Source organism: Diceros bicornis, chromosome 31, assembly GCF_020826845.1.
Source record: "Diceros bicornis minor isolate mBicDic1 chromosome 31, mDicBic1.mat.cur, whole genome shotgun sequence".
Classification (NCBI taxonomy): Eukaryota; Metazoa; Chordata; class Mammalia; order Perissodactyla; family Rhinocerotidae; genus Diceros; species Diceros bicornis.
The window spans coordinates 19,324,238-19,340,763 of record NC_080770.1 but is presented as its reverse complement, the minus strand read 5'-3'; the positions used below and the strand labels follow the sequence as shown (position 1 = coordinate 19,340,763).

The 16,526-nt window shown below is 34.9% G+C and overlaps 2 protein-coding genes across 2 annotated transcripts; both read left to right on the top strand.

Annotated features, from left to right (window-relative positions):
- Window positions 1-4,153: 4,153 nt before the first annotated feature.
- Window positions 4,154-5,133, top strand: LOC131395708 (olfactory receptor 4C11-like). Its single transcript, XM_058527548.1, has one exon. The coding sequence runs from the start codon at window positions 4,201-4,203 to the stop codon at window positions 5,131-5,133; it is 933 nt and encodes a 310-aa protein (XP_058383531.1). The 5' UTR covers window positions 4,154-4,200.
- A 10,004-nt stretch (window positions 5,134-15,137) lies between these two features.
- On the top strand, window positions 15,138-16,070 carry LOC131395707 (olfactory receptor 4C11). The gene has a single exon (XM_058527547.1). It carries the CDS (start codon window positions 15,138-15,140, stop codon window positions 16,068-16,070), a length of 933 nt encoding a protein of 310 aa, XP_058383530.1.
- Window positions 16,071-16,526: the final 456 nt, after the last annotated feature.

Genomic DNA, 16,526 nt, shown 5'->3' with positions numbered 1-16,526 from the left:
CTTTACCCTCCTCCCATACTGTGGTCTTGGAAGGAAGCCTCTGTGTACAGCCTACGCTTAAGAGGTGAAGAGTTTGAGGGCAGAGTAGTTACCTAAATCACGTGGAATTCTTCTGTATAGTCTCCCTTATTTAGTTATTTATTCAGTTATTTATATCATTATAACACATGGATATTTACTTTGTACTTTGTGTTATATTTGAATTCAGTGTTATTTATTTGGTTGCTCAATTTTTTTTCCAGCTTTGGCCATTGGGGCTCTTTCGGTTGGCCCCTGTGTCCGTTTGGCGTATCCTTACCACTGTGTGAGTGTGTGTGTGTTAGCACTTCTATACTTTCTAGCACTACAAGGTGCTTCAGTTCATCTTTACAATCCCTGCTCCAGACCTAGAATCAGCCATTTCTTCAAGAAGTCCTGATTCATTTTATTGGAGAATGGTGTTAGAAACCAAGACTGGGCACTAGATGACTATCCTTTCTTATTCTAATCAAAAGATGTCATTTATGATCCATATGAACATCTTTAGTTGCAAGAATAGGCCACCTTTTTTTTTCTTAATGTAATATGGCAAATTGAAGATTAAGTTCTTTGTAACATCTGGTTCATGTTTCTTAATTGGAAGAGAAGGGACACTTTAGGTAATAACCTTACCCAGACTCCTATACTGCGTGTCATTCATGTTAAATCCTCCTATAGGAAAGCCAGAAGAGAAGCATTTCCAAGTCAAAATCCTGTGCGAGCATGGATTTCAGAAAGAGTGGCGTGCATCTGAGACCATTTTAGCCTGCCCTTTGGCGTGAAGGTGAGAATTTAAGCCTCTTTGAGAGATGAAAGAGATCCTGGTTCCAGATAATGAGACAGAATTTAAGAAACATTTTTTATTCTCATTTGAGTAAAGGGTGTCCAAATTGCCTTGGGAAGAAAAGAGGGCAACTGAACATCCTAGGCTCTGCATAAGCTCTTACCAAAGCTGGTAAGATTTGTATTGGGGATTAACTTAATACTTGGAGAAAATGAATCTGATCAACGCTACTGTGAGTATCTAATACATACAATGCATTTGCAGATGGATAGAAAATTTAAGACATTTCTAGGAGTGTTTTACATTCTAAAGTGAGATGATGGAAATAAAAAATGTGTACAGCAGCTCCTGATGGAAATGAAGGTGTGAGAGAGAAGCAAACAGAAACAATATCCACTTTCCCGGAGTTCCAGGAAATACTCCATAGACATGATGACGTGGTGGTGGATATAACAGGATGCAGGCTTCCCTTTTCCTCAATGGCATCTGAGTACAGAACAGTGCAGAACGCTATTGGATTGTATTATAGGGTATTTTCTTAATTCTTTCATTAATTCAACAAATATTTATTAAACATCTAATTTTTTTTAGATACTGAAATTCAGTAGTTTATGGACAAAAGTTCTCATCCTTATGTTGCTTCCTTCAAGGTGTGTCATTTGTGTATATGGAATACTGATGTATATATATTTCTACATACTCATAAAGATAAACAGATATAGATGAGAGATATTTATATAATATTCTTAATTGATATAAACTGCAAACAATTTTCCATTTGTTTGTTGAAGAGGTTTGAGAAGAGTGTATTTGGAATACATCCAAGAAAGCCAGAGAGCCTGTAGTTAACGGCAGTGTGGTGGTGTATGACGTGATTCTAAAGCACTGAGTTCCAGAACTGCCTCTATAGTTAGCTCACTGTCTCACTCACACTCTTAGGTCTCATTGTTGCCTCAAAAATATTGCTCTTCTTCCTGCCCACATCAGGAGACAGTGGTTATGGCTCAGTGATATGCCAGTGTGAATAACAGACTGTCTCCTAAGAAAAGATAATGTTTTAAAAAACTTTACTTTTTTGAGGGACGAAACACATGATAGTGATGTATTTTCAAATTTTACCGAAGAGCACATCTTAGAAATTAGGTATTGCTCACATCTCTGATGCCAAGAATGCAGTTTCCTCACACAGAGAGTACAAACGCACGTTTTTGTTGATATTCTTCTAAGTATAATTCATTTACATTAGAGAATATGCATGTAATATGTTTATTCTGCTTTTAATTAAAACTTACCGTCTTAGCATACAGTTCTGTCCTCTTATATTTAACTTTAAAATATATTTTAGAGACCATTGCATGCATATCAGTCTTTTTTTTTTAATCAACGGTTATATCAATGGGCAGTACGAATAAAAACACCATTCTTGATTCGTTCAGCTCTCTTCAGATGGATTTTAAGTTCTTTCCCATCTTTGCCAGTGAGAGTATAGGTAGGATGTAGAATTACTATGTGAAGTTATATTATCGATGTTGAAAATCATCCCCGAGAGATTGTGCCCACTTAAACTCCTACCAAAATGAGTGGGGTTGACTATTACCCCCAACTTGTCAGCACTACATGTCAACAAATTTGTATCATACAGATTACTTTATTAAAATGATAAGTGAAAATTATATCTAATTGGAAATTTAATTTAAACATATTTAACTGGGAATGAAATTAAGCATCTTTCCACACACTTAATTACATTTAATACGTAGAAGAGGATCTTTTAAAATTGACTCTTTGGCCCATTATTCATTTTACTGTTTTTTTTTTTTTTTTCAGAGGAAGGGTTGCCCTAAGCTAACATCTCTTGCCAATCTTCCTCCTTTTTCTCCCCCCGCAAAGCCCCAGTACATAGTTGTGTAAAGTTGTAAATTCTTCTGGTTCTTCTATGTGAGCTGACACCACAGCACAGCTACTGACAGACGAGTGGTATGGTTCTGTGCCTGGGAACTGAACCCCAGCCGCCAAAGCAGAGCTCACCAAACTTTCACCACTAGGCCATCAGGGCTGGCTCGATTTTTCTGTTTTTTAATGTTGATGAGTGAAACCCATTTATATTTTAAAATTATGCTTTGTCTGGTATATGAGTTGTAAATATACTTCACCGGTTTGATCCTTATAATTTGCTATTGACTATGCTATTATTTGGAGAATATAAAGGCACATAAAACAATCTGTCCACTGTTTGGCATGTAGTTAGATATGAATAAACATAAATTCTCTTTTTACTTCTATCTTCTCTTACTTGAAGTGAGAGTATAGGACATTCAAGATATATATCACAAGAATTCTACTGAAAAGTTTCAGGTATGACTTAGAGCTCATGAGCTCATTTGCTATATCCCTTATGCTTAGTCTTCAGTCTGAAATTTGAAAAAATATTCTGATTTATGGCAAATATTGTCCCTTTATTTTTTCTTCATTTTAGTCTCAGTGAGTCCTTTTGTCTTAAGAAAACATATTGAAAGACTTAGAAAAATAATAAATAAAGGGACAAATTTAACTTTGGATAACATAGTATAATTTAAAAAGTACAAAGTTTAGTAATAGAAGCTGAATTTAAAACTGTAAACAATTAGAAAGATTTGAGAAGTAAAGTAAAAGGAAATGTATTTAGTCAAGGCAACAGATTAAAATAAGTCTCACGGTGGACTGGGCCAACTGGCTGGGTGTCCATTGCTAACATTTTAACTTTATTGTTTCTATCTTTCCACCTCCCTCCTTCTGTCGTGTGTGTGTGTGTGTGTGTGTGTGTGTGTGTGTGTACGCACGCGCGTGTGTGTGTGTTTAGGTTTTATCAAGGAAGACACTCCGAAATGTTTAGATAATCGTTGTCTAATACTATATTTACTAGAAGAGTATGTTATAACTGGACTCTTGGTTGCAGAAAGGTGAAAGCACATTGAGTAAAACATGTAAAAGTTTCCTCTACTTCTGCAACACGCTACCCCAATATTGATACGTTCTTGATGAAAATGGAAGAAAACATTCAGCTGAAGAAGTTATTCACATAATATTTATTTATTATGTGAATATTATATAATTTATTATTCACATAAATTAACATTTATTATGTCTGAAGAATCATTTACTTTTTCATTAATTTTCTATTTCTTATATCATTATTTTCATATGCAATGCGTAAATAGATTGAATAAGTATTATAAATTCTATTTCATTCAGATAAAAGCAGTACACTGCAGGTAAGGAATTATCTATCAGAAAGTGGCAGTTCTGTGATCCAGCATATGTATTCAACCTCCAAATGTAGTATTCATTTTAAAATTCTTTTTTCTTTTCTTCTTTGCAGATTATTTCTAACCAGTGCTTTCTCTGCATTGACTGAAACAATGCAGCAAAATAACAATGTAACTAAGTTCATACTGTTAGGATTGACACAGGACCCTAAGAGGCAGAAAATGGTATTTGTAATCTTCTTCATTTTCTATGTGGGGACTGTGGTGGGGAATTTTCTTATTATTGTGACCATCAAGGCCAGCAAGACACTTGGAAGTCCCATGTACTTCTTCCTTTTTTATTTGTCCTTAGTGGATACCTGCTTTTCAACGTCCACAGCCCCTAGACTAATTATGGATGCTCTGTCTGCAAAGAAAATCATATCTTACAATGAGTGCATGACTCAAATATTTGCCCTGCATTTATTTGGCTCCATGGAGATCTTTGTCCTCGTCCTCATGGCGGTTGATCGCTATGTGGCCATCTGTAAGCCCCTGCGTTACCCAACCATCATGAGCGGGCAGGTCTGCATCATCCTGATTGTTCTTGCGTGGGTAGGGTCATTTATACATTCCATAGCTCAGATTAGCCTGGCCTTGAGATTGCCTTTCTGTGGATCCAATTTAATTGATCATTATTGCTGTGATATGCAGCCGTTGTTGAAACTTGCCTGCATGGATATTTATGTGATCAACATATTGGTGGTGTCTAATAGTGGGGCCCTTTGCACAAGCAGTTTTGTAATTCTGATGATCTCATATGTTGTCATCTTGCATTCACTGAGAAACCACAGTGCAGAAGGGAAGAAAAAAGCTCTCTTCACTTGCACTTCCCACATCATTGTAGTCATCTTATTCTTTGGCCCATGTATATTTATGTATACACGCCCCCCAACCACTTTCTCCGTGGACAAGATGGTGGCAGTATTTTATGCTATTGGAACACCCTTTCTCAACCCACTCATCTACACGCTGAGGAATGCAAAAGTAAAAAATGCGATGAGAAAGTTATGGCATATCAAAATTACCTCAGAAAGCAAAAAATAGATTGAGGGCTCGGCCTGATTACTTATTGAGCCATACTTTGACTGAATCTGTACAGATATCAGATATGACAGTCTGACTATTGTGAGAACAAAAAAGAGTCATATATGATTGTGAGTTGCTATCTTTTTTTCTACTTCACAGGCAAGATGAATGCCAAGGCTTTAATTGTTTAATTGCACTGAACTTACCAGTTCCAGCTATATCCTCCTGTCAAAGATTATTTTGAAATAAATTCAGTAAAACAGCATGAGTTTTCTTGTTCTCATTTCATTTTACCTTCTGGGTCATTATGAAGCTCAGTGTCTCCCCTGGTGTCTCAAAATTGTCATGTCATGCGTGAGGAGGGCCATGTATTCACTGGAGAATGTAAATGCCATGATTCCATTATAAACTCATTTAATCTACACCTCCATAACACCAGCACACACACACACATACACAAAACACAGGATTTCATGGTTATTTGCATTTCAGATGAATGAATGAATGAAGGTAAAAGGTATAGAAGAAAATAAAATAAGCTAACATGTAAGTGAAAAAATGAAGTTAAGATAATAGAATAAGAAGAAGTTACAAAAAGAAGAAAATCTAGAAGGTTTATATGGTTCAAAAGAACTTGCAGTTAAATTAAAACTAGAAAAATAGTGTAAAAATTTTTTTAAATTTCTGGGACACTATACCCATCCAATGTATAGTTTTGAATAGACCCTCCACCCTCAAAAGTGATTCTACTTAAAGAGAAACTATGAATTCTAATTATTCTTTCACTTTAGAAAGTAGTAGAATGCCTGAAATGTGTTCAGTGCACTTTTGTTATCATCCTTGTGTCACATAAAAATAATACAAAGTTAGGTATGTTTACTGAAAATTTACAGATGAAAAATCTAAAGTTCAGAGAAGTGAACAAATTCTATGAGTTTGTTCTGCTAAGAAGGACCAGAAGCAAAGTTTTAAAGCAGTCCTGTATGTCTCCCAAATCACCAATAAACGCTTCTGTCTCACTTTACCTCTTAATTTAAATATCTCTACAAGATGGCTTAAAATAAAGGAAACATTTGGAAGTGGATGAGCGATCACGAACTATATTCATTCTGGCTTTAAGATGGGTGGTATAATACGGTGACTGAGAGTATGAACTGTGGACTAGGACTCATAAATCCAAATCCTGGCTCTACCACTTTATAGCCCTGTAACTTTAGAAAAGATACATGAAATCCTGGGCCTAAATTTTGTCTGTAAATTAGAAACGAAAATAGTCCCTATTTTATTGGCTTGTCATGAGGATTAAACAAGACGGTATACATAAAGAGCTTAGGGGGAAAAAATTTAGTATGTGCTATCTATTTTCATCATGATAAGAATGAAATTTTCAAAAAGAATTTTCAAAGTATATTTACTAAAATTTATATTTTTAAAATAACAGCCCCCATATATGTTTACTAACAGTATTTTTATTTTATTCAGAGAATGTAATTTATAATTATAATGGAAGGTAAATTTTAACTGAAAATATCAGTCAAGTACTGTTTTAAGAGGACTAAATAGAAACCTAAGAGAATGTTAAATGCATTGGTACTGCTTAAGAAAGAAAAGAGACTCTTGAGAACATGCTCCAGGCTGTTTACATTTTGCATCATCAGGTTTAAAGATGACTTATATGTGGAATCTGAAAAAAAAAAGAAAAGAAAGAAAAGTTAAACCCATAGCAACAGGAAACTTTGGTAAAAGGGAACAAACTTTCAGCTATAAGATGAGTAAGGTCTAAGGATCTAATATAAAACATGGTGACTATGCCTGAAAACTTGGTGACTGTATTGTGTAACTGAAATGTACTAAGAGAGGAGAACTCAATTATTCTCACCAAAAAAAAAAAAACAAACGGTAAATAGGTGAGGTGACGGATATCTTAATTAACTATTTGAAGGGAATCTTTTCACAATGTGTACAATATATCAAATAACAAATCACCATGATGTACCCGTTAAATAGCTTAAAATTTTATGTGTCAATTATACATCAATAAATCTGAAATTAAAAAAAGAAAAAATATTTACCCTATGTAAAGGGAAGAGAGGAACATCTATCTGTTGTGAGCATGTGAAGAAATCTTCAAAAATGGGGCAGATGGGCATAAATTCAGATTGACATCTTGCATGCAATTGAGGTTTGAAAATAGAAGAGATAAGAGATGCAAAAATTTCAGAATATCATTCACACTTATAGTCAGGCGCTGCATAATGACTTTTCGGTCAATGATTGACCATGTATATAACGATGGTCCCATAAGATTAGTACCATATAGCCTAGATGTGTAGTAGGCTATACCATCTAGATTTGTGTAAGTACATTCTATGATGTTCACATGACAATGGAATCACCTACTGATGCACTTCTCAGAACATGTCCCCATCATTAAGTGATTCATGACTGTCCTGTAACTTTGTAGTACAGTTTGAAATCAGGAAGTGTGATGCTTCCAGCTTTGTTTTTCTTTCTCAGTAACACCTTGGCTATTCAGGGTCTTTTGTGATTCCATACAAATTTTAGAATTGTTTGTGCTATATCTGTGAAAAATGTCATTGGAATTTTGATAAGGATTGTGTTGAATTCTATAGATGGCTTTGGGTAGCCTGGTCGTTTTAACTGTATTAACACTTCCCATCCGTGAACAGAGGATGTTCTTCCATTTATTTGTGTCTTTTTTGATTTCTTTCATCAAAGTTCTGTAGTTTTCATTGTACAGATCTTTCGTTTTATTGCTTAAACTTATTTCTGAGTATTTTACTGTTTTTGATGCTACTGTAAGTGGGATTGTTTCATTTATTTCTTTTTTAGATATTTTGTTGTTAATGTACAGAAACACAACTGATTTCTGTATGTTGATTTTGTATCCTGCAACTTTACTGAATTTATTGTTAGTTCTGACTTTTTTTTTTTTTGGTGGAGTCTTTACTATTTTCTCTATATAATATCATATCATCTGCAAATGGAAACATTTTTACTTCTTTTCAATTTAAATGCCTTTTATTTCTTTATCATGCCTGATTACTCTAGCTAGTATTTCCAGTACAATATTGAATAGTAGTGGTAAGATTGGACACCCTTGAGTTATTCCTGGCCTTAGAGCATAATCTTTCAACTTTTCACCTTTGAGTATGATGTTAGCTGTGGGTTTGTCATATATAAACTTTATTATGTTGAAGTATGTTCCTTCTATACCAAGTTTATTGAGTATTTTTACCATGAAAGTATCTTGTATTTTGTCAAATGCTTTTCCTTCATCTATTGAGGTGATCATATGATTTTTATGTTTCATTTTATTAACGTAGTATATCACATTTAGAGATCCAAGAATATGCAATGGGGAAAAGATAGTCTCTTCAATAAATGGTGTTGGGAAAACTGGATAAGCACAAGCAGAAAAATGAAACTGAATCCTTATCTTATACCCCTCACAAAAATTAACTTGAAATGGCTTCAAGACCTAAACATAAGACTTGATATGATAAAACTCTTAGAAGTGAACCAAGGGAAAAACTCCTTGACATTGGTCTTGACAAAAAGTTTTTGTATATGCCATCAAAAGCAAAAGATCAACAAGTGGAACTCTATCAAACTAAAAAGCTTCTGTACAGGAATATAAACAATCAAAATAATGAAAACGCAACTTATGGAATGGGAGAAAATATTTACAAACCATATGCCTGATAAAGGGTTAATATCCAAAAGATAGGAACTGAATAGACATTTTTCCAAGAAAGAGATCTAATGGCCAATGAGTACATGTAAAGGTGTTCAACATCAATAATCATCAGAGAAATGCAAATCAAAACCACAATGAGACATCACCTCAAACTTGTTAGAATGGCTATCATCAAGAACACAAGAGATAGCAAGTGTTGGTGAAGATATGGAGAAAAGAGAACCCATGTGCACTGTTGGTGGAAAGGTAAATTGGTACAGCCACTTTGGAAAACAGTGCAGAGGTTCCTCAAAAAATTATAAATCAAACCATCACATGATTCAGCAATCTCACTCCACTCTATATATCCAAAGGAAATAAAAACAGGATATTGAAGAAATAGCTGCACTCACATGTCCATTGTAGCATTATTCACAACAGGCAAGATACATAAACTATCTAACGGTCTGGGGTCCATCAATGGATGAGTTGATAAAGAAGATATGATGTATCTGTGAATATAAATATATGTATATATGTATATATATAAATGGAATATTATTCAGCCATAAGAAAGAAAAAAATCCTGCCATTTGTGACAACATGGTTAGAACTTGATGGTATTATGCTAAGTGAAATACGTCAGACACAGAAAGACAAATACTGTCATGACATCACTATTATGTGGAATTTAAAAAAGCCAAACTCATAAAAACAGAGAGTAGAATGGTGGTTACCAGGAGTTGGAGGTTGGGGTAACTGAGGAGGAGTTGTTCAAAGTGTACAAAGTTGAAGTTAGAAAATGAATTAGTTCTAGATATTTAATGCACAACATAGCGATTATGGTCAATAATACTGTATTATATACTTCATATTGCTAAGAGACCAAATCTTAAATGTTCTCACACACAAAAAAATAGATGATTATGTGACGTGATAATGATGTTATCTAACACTATAGTGGTAATCGTATTGCAATATATTAATATATCAATATATCAAATCAAAACATTGCATACCTTAAACATACACAATGTTATATGTCAATCATCTCTCATTTAAAATTTAAAAATGGGGGCCGGCCCGGTGGCGCAAGCGGTTAGGTGTGTGCGCTACACTCAGCGGCCCGGGGTTCGCCGGTTCGGATCCTGGGCACGCACCGATGCACCACTTGCCAAGCCATGCTGTGGCGGCGTCCCATATAAAGTAGAGGAAGATGGGCACGGATGTTAGCTCAGGGCCAATCTTCCTCAGCAAAAAGAGGAGGATTGGCATCAGATGTTAGCTCAGGGCTGATATTCCTCACAAAAAAAAAAAAAAAATTAAAAATGGACAAGGACTTGAATAGACATTTCTAAAAAGAAGATATGCCAGTGGCCAATAAGCAATGAAAAGATGACCAGACATGACTATTCACACTTGTATGCTGTTCATGGTAATGCAAAATAGAGCAGCCACTATGAAAGGCAGTAAGGCATTCCTCAAAAATAAAATTAGAATCAGCATATGATCCAGCATTTCCACTTCTGGGTATATACCCCCAAAATTGGAAGCAGGGACTCAAAGAGCTATTTGTACACTCATATTCATGGCAGCATTGTTCACAATAAGAAAAACGTGTAAGCAACTCAAGTGTCCATCAATATTTTAACAGATAAAATGTTGCATACATACACTGAAATATTCTTCAGCATTGAAAAAGAAAATAATTCTGACACATACTACAATATGGATAAATTTTGATGACATGTGAAATGAAATAAGCCATTCATTTTTAATAAACTTTATATTTTATAATACATTTATATTTACAGGGAAGTTGTGAAAATAATCCAGAAATTTCCCATATACTCCACACTCAGTTTCCCCTGTTATCCTTTTACATAGTATGGTACATTTGTCACCACTAAGTCATTGATGTTAACACACTATTTTTAAGTAAAATTTGTGCTTTATTCAGATTCCTTAGTTTTTAACTAATGCCATTTTCCTTCTTCAGAATCTGCTCCAGGAAACCACATTACACTCAGTTGTCATGTTTTCTTCAGCTTCTCCAGGTAGTGACAGTTTCTGACTTTTCTTGTTTTTGATGAACTTAACAGTTTTGAGAAGTCCTAATCAGATATTTTGTATAAAAGCCATCAATTGGAGTTTGCCTGATATTTCACTCAAGATTAGACTGGGGTCATGGATTACTGGGAGAAAGACCACTGAAGTAAAGAGCTATTTTCGTACATCACATCAGTGGGTGCATATTCTCAATGTGACTTCTCACTGTTGGTGTTAAGCTTGATCACCTGGCTGAGGTAGTGTTTGTCACATATCTCCTCTGTACATTTATTCTTTTCCCCCCATTCCACAGTGTATCTTTTGGAGGAAGACACTACGTACACTCTAAATAAGAAATGGAGAGTTATTTTATAATTCTTGAAAGCAGAGTAGCTATATAATTATTATGAATTCTTTTTCATGTGAGATTGGTCTATTTTACCCTATTTATTTAGCTATTTACTCAATTATTTACATTACTATGAACTCATGGATGTTTTTAATACTATGAGTTTTACTTCAATTCTGTGTTATTTATTTTGTTGCTCAATTTTTTTTCCAGCTTTGGCCATTGGGGCTCTTTCAGTTGGCTCCTGTGTCCCTTGGGCATGTCCTAATCACTGTGTGTGTGTGTGTGTGTGTGTGTGTGTGTATTTTAGCACTTCCATACTTTCAAGCACTACAAAATGCTGCAGTTTATCTTGTGCATTCACTGCCCCAGACCTAGAATCAGTCATTTCTTCAAAAAGCCCTGATTCATTTTATTGAAGAATGGTATTAGAAACCGAGACCTGGGCACTCAATGATCATCACTTTTTATACTAGTCAAAAGATGTCATTTATGGCCCAAATGAGCACCTTTAATTGTGAGAATAGGCCATCTTTATTTTTCTGTAATGTAATAAGATAAATTGATTATTAAGTTCTTATCACATCTGGCTTATGTTTTTTAATTGGAAGGGAAGGGACACTTTAGGGAATGACCTTGGCCAAACTCCTATATTGTGCATCATTCACTTTGGTATACTCCTACAGGGAAGGCAAAAGAAGCATTTACCAGTCAAAACCCTGAGTGAGAGTGGATTTCTGAAAGTGTGGGATGAATCCGGGATCACCCCTTCTGTCTTCTTTCATGCAGGTGAGAACATAAGCCTCTTTGTGAGATCAAAGAGATCCTGGTTCCAGATAATCAGACTGAATTTTAGAATCACGTTTTTATTCTCATTTGAGTAAAGAGTGTCCAAATTATTTTGGGAAGGAAAGAGGGCAATTGAACATCCTAACCTGTGCATAAGCTCTTATGAAAGCTGGTAAGATTTGCATTGGGGATTAACCTAGTTGTATTTACTACTTAGAGAAAATGAATCTGATCAATGCCACAGTGTGCATCTAATATATAAAAGGCACTAATGGAAGGATAGGAAGTTTAGGGGATTTTCTAGAAGTGCTTTACAATCTAAACTGAGAAGATGGAAATAAAAGATGTTCACAGCAGCTCCTGTTGGAAATGGACACTAGGTGAGGGCTATTTTTAGACTATGATGTGAGAGATAAGCAAAGAGAAATAATATCTGTTTGAATGTTCCACGGATACAATGATTTTGCTGTGGAATATAGCAGGATGCAGGCTTCCCTTCTCAATGGTAACTGAGTATAGAATAGGGCTGAAAACTATTGGATACTATCTGTAGGAAATTCTCGTAATTTTTTCATTCATTCAACAAATATTTATTATTAAACACTTAATTTTTTGTAGGTGCTTAAATTCAGCAGTGAACAGACAAAAATTACTTTCCTTGTGTTGCTTCATTCTAATATATGTCACTTTTTTATCTATCATTCAAATTTATACATATATATACATGTATCAATTTTGTGAACTATACAAATGTATCCATCTGTCTATATCTCTATCTAGTAAGATAGATAAGTAAATAGATGATAGATAGAGAATCTTTTCATAATTCTTATTTGTTAGGAACTGCAAATAAGTTTTCATTTGTTTGCTGAAGAGTTTTGATAAAGAGCATATTTGAAAAACATCTAAGACTGTAAGTGGACCTGTAGTTAATGGCGGTGTGGGGGTATGAAATGTGATAAAGAGCACTCAATTCCAGAACTGCCTCTATGACTGACTCATCATCTTACTCAAACTCCTAGATCTTAATGTGCCCTAAGAATTTTGCCATCCCTCCAGCCTACATCAGAAGACAATTGTTTTAGATAAGTAGTATGCCAATGTGAATAACAAATCACTTCCTGAGATAAGGTTTCTAAAAGCTTTATTTTTAATGCAGCATGATTATGACATATTTTCAAATATTACCAAAGGGAATGTATTAAAAGGCAGGTCATCTTCCCAACTCTGATATTAAGAATGCAATTTCTCCAGCTGGAGACCACAAATATCATGCTATTTTAGTTTTCTAAATACAATTAATTTATGTAAGAATGTATGTGTATGTCATACATATTATTCTGCTGTTAATGAAAATATTACCATCTTAAGCACAAAGTTCTGAATTCTTTCACTTTACAGCATATTTTCAAAACCATTGCATATATATCGCCTTCATTTTGATTAGTACTTGCATAAAGAACTATCCCTGATTCATTCATCTCCCTTCTGATGGCCCCCTAAATTGTTTCCTATCTTTTGCTACCAGGGAAAGGGCTGCAATGGTTGTCTTTGTGACTGTAAGTGAGATTTTCTGCAGCGAATGGAATCACTAGACTTGTGTGTATATGCAGTTGTAATATCATCGATGTTGAAAATCACTCCCTAAAAGATTGCACCCAAACTCCTACCAAAAACATGTGGGATTGATTGTTTCCCACATTATTTTCAGTACTATTTGTTAAAAGACATTTATTCAAAAAGATCACTGTTAATCTAGTAGCTGAAAAAGATGTCTAATTGGAATTGAAACTTGAATGTATTTAGCTGTGAATGAAATTGAACATCTTTTCACATGCTTAATTATTTTTAATAAAAAAGATTTCTTTTGAAATCAGTTCTTTTGCCCATTATTCACTTGCTCTGTGTTTGTAAAGATTGCTCTCTGAAATCCATGCATATTTGAAGAAATTATGCTTTTGTCTGGTATGTATGTTGCATATATATTTTACCAGTTTGGCACTTATCTTGTGTTTTAAACTTTGCTATTATTTGGAGAATATATGTGATGAGGTACACAAAATAATTTGTTTTCTGTTTGGTATGTATGAATGAATATTAGTTCTCTTCTATTTCTATCTTCTCTTACTGAAGTCAGCAGATGGGACACTCAAGAACATAGATCCCAAGAATTTAATTTGAAAAGTTTCAGCTATGACTCGGAGCTTCATGAGCTCATTTTCTAAATCCCTGGTGCTTAACACAACATGAAATTTGGGAGAATATTCTGATTTATGAAAACCGTTTTCCCTCTATTTTTGCTTCATTTTCATCTCAGTATCTCCTTGTGTCTTAAGAAAATATGTTGAAAGACTCCAAAAAATAATGAATAAAGGGAAGAATTTAACTTTGGACCACATAGTATAATTTAAAAAGTATAAAGTTTAATGATAGAAGCTGAATTTAGAACGGTAAACAACTGGAAATGTTTGAGAGAGAACGTAAAAGGAGATAAACTTAGTCAAGGCAAAGGTTGAAATAAGTCTCATGATACTGGACCTACTGACTGGGTGTTCATTGCTAAATTTGTGTTTGTTTCTCTCTCATTCTCTCCCTCTCTCTCTCTCTCAATCTGTGTGTGTGTGTGTAAGTTTTATTAAGGAAGACACGATCAAATGTTTTATCATTCCTTGAATACTCAGAATACTTACTAGAAGATATTTTATAACTGGACTACCAAGTTTAAGTAATGTGAAAGCATATTAAGGTAAATCATGCATAAGTTTTCTCTATTTTTGCAACATGCTTCAAATAGGTCCTTGCTGAAAACTAAAGGAAGACATTCAGCTCAAGAAGTTATCCACTCATACTAAATCTCCTAAATTAAAGTTTATGACGCCTGAAGAATCATTTACATTTTCAACGTGTATATATTTCCTTATTTTCATAAGCAGTCAGGTGAGCACATTGAATAAATATTTTGATTTCCACTTTATTCAGGAAAAAACAACACAGAACATAGGTGAGTACCCATTGGTAAGTGGCACTTCCATAATACAGCATAAGTATTTGAACTCCAAAAGTAGTATTTACTTCATATTTTTTTTCCTCTGCAGGTTACCTGTTTCTAACCTACACTTTCTCCACTTTGAAACAATGGAGCAAAATAACAGTGTAACTGAGTTCATACTGTTAGGATTGACACAAGATCCTATAAGACAGAAAATGGTGTTTATAATCTTCTTCATTTTCTATGTGGGAACCGTGGTAGGGAATTTGCTTATTATTGTGACCATCAAGTCCAGCCGGACACTTGGAAGCCCCATGTACTTCTTCCTATTTTATTTGTCCCTTGCTGATTCATGCTTTTCAACTTCCACAGCTCCGAGACTAATTGTGGATGCTCTGTCTGCAAAGAAAACCATATCTTACAATGAGTGCATGACTCAAGTCTTTGCACTACATTTATTTGGCTGCATGGAGATCTTTGTCCTCATTCTCATGGCTGTGGATCGCTATGTGGCCATCTGTAAGCCCCTGCGTTACCCAACCATCATGAGCGGGCAGGTCTGCATCATCCTGATTGTTCTTGCGTGGATAGGGTCTTTTATACATTCCATAGCTCAGATTAGCCTGGCCTTGAGATTGCCTTTCTGTGGACCCAATTTGATTGATCATTATTGCTGTGATTTGCAGCCCTTGATGAAACTTGCCTGCATGGACACTTATAGGATCAACCTCTTGTTGGTGTCTAACAGCGGGGCCATTTGCTCAAGCAGTTTTGTGACTCTGATGATCTCATACATCGTTATTTTGCATTCACTGAAAAACCACAGTGCAGAAGGGAAGAAAAAAGCTCTCTCCACTTGCACTTCCCACATCATTGTAGTAATCTTATTTTTTGGTCCATGTATATTTATATATACACGCCCCCCAACCACTTTCCCCATGGACAAGATGGTGGCAGTATTTTATACTATTGGAACACCCTTTCTCAACCCACTCATCTACACGCTGAGGAATGCAGAAGTGAAAAATGCGATGAGAAAGTTATGGCATATCAAAATTAGCTCAGAAAGCAAAAAGTGAATTGAGGGCCTTGGTAGATTACTTATTGAGTCACAGTTTGACTGAATCTGTACAGATATCAAATTTGATAGTTATATCTTGACTCCCTCATGCAATCTAATATAATGCACCTGATTTCCTTACTTTTGTCTGTGCTTCTGCCCTCAGTCTAGTAGCTCCTCTCACATTTTCAGTCTGACTCTTTCTTTACCTGAGTTCTCAGTTCTGGCATTGCTTATGGTGAACTACAGTTCACCTCATAACATAGTCTATACTCTGGTTTGATAAGAAGAAAGACATTATATAATCACAACTGTTCAAACGTGAGCATCTATAAGTAAACTGTAGCTAGTGTTCTATGATTTGTATTCTTTCTATTGCACATTTCAAATAAGGTATCCTGCTTTTTCTTGAACATCTCCAGAGCAAAGGAACTAACTTTGTGTATTAAGTTCATTTCATTATGTCATTAGTTTA

Coding starts and splice junctions, on each gene's coding strand:
- LOC131395708 (XM_058527548.1), top strand. CDS start 4,201: ATGCAGCAAAATAACAATGTAACTAAGTTCATACTGTTAGGATTGACA.
- LOC131395707 (XM_058527547.1), top strand. CDS start 15,138: ATGGAGCAAAATAACAGTGTAACTGAGTTCATACTGTTAGGATTGACA.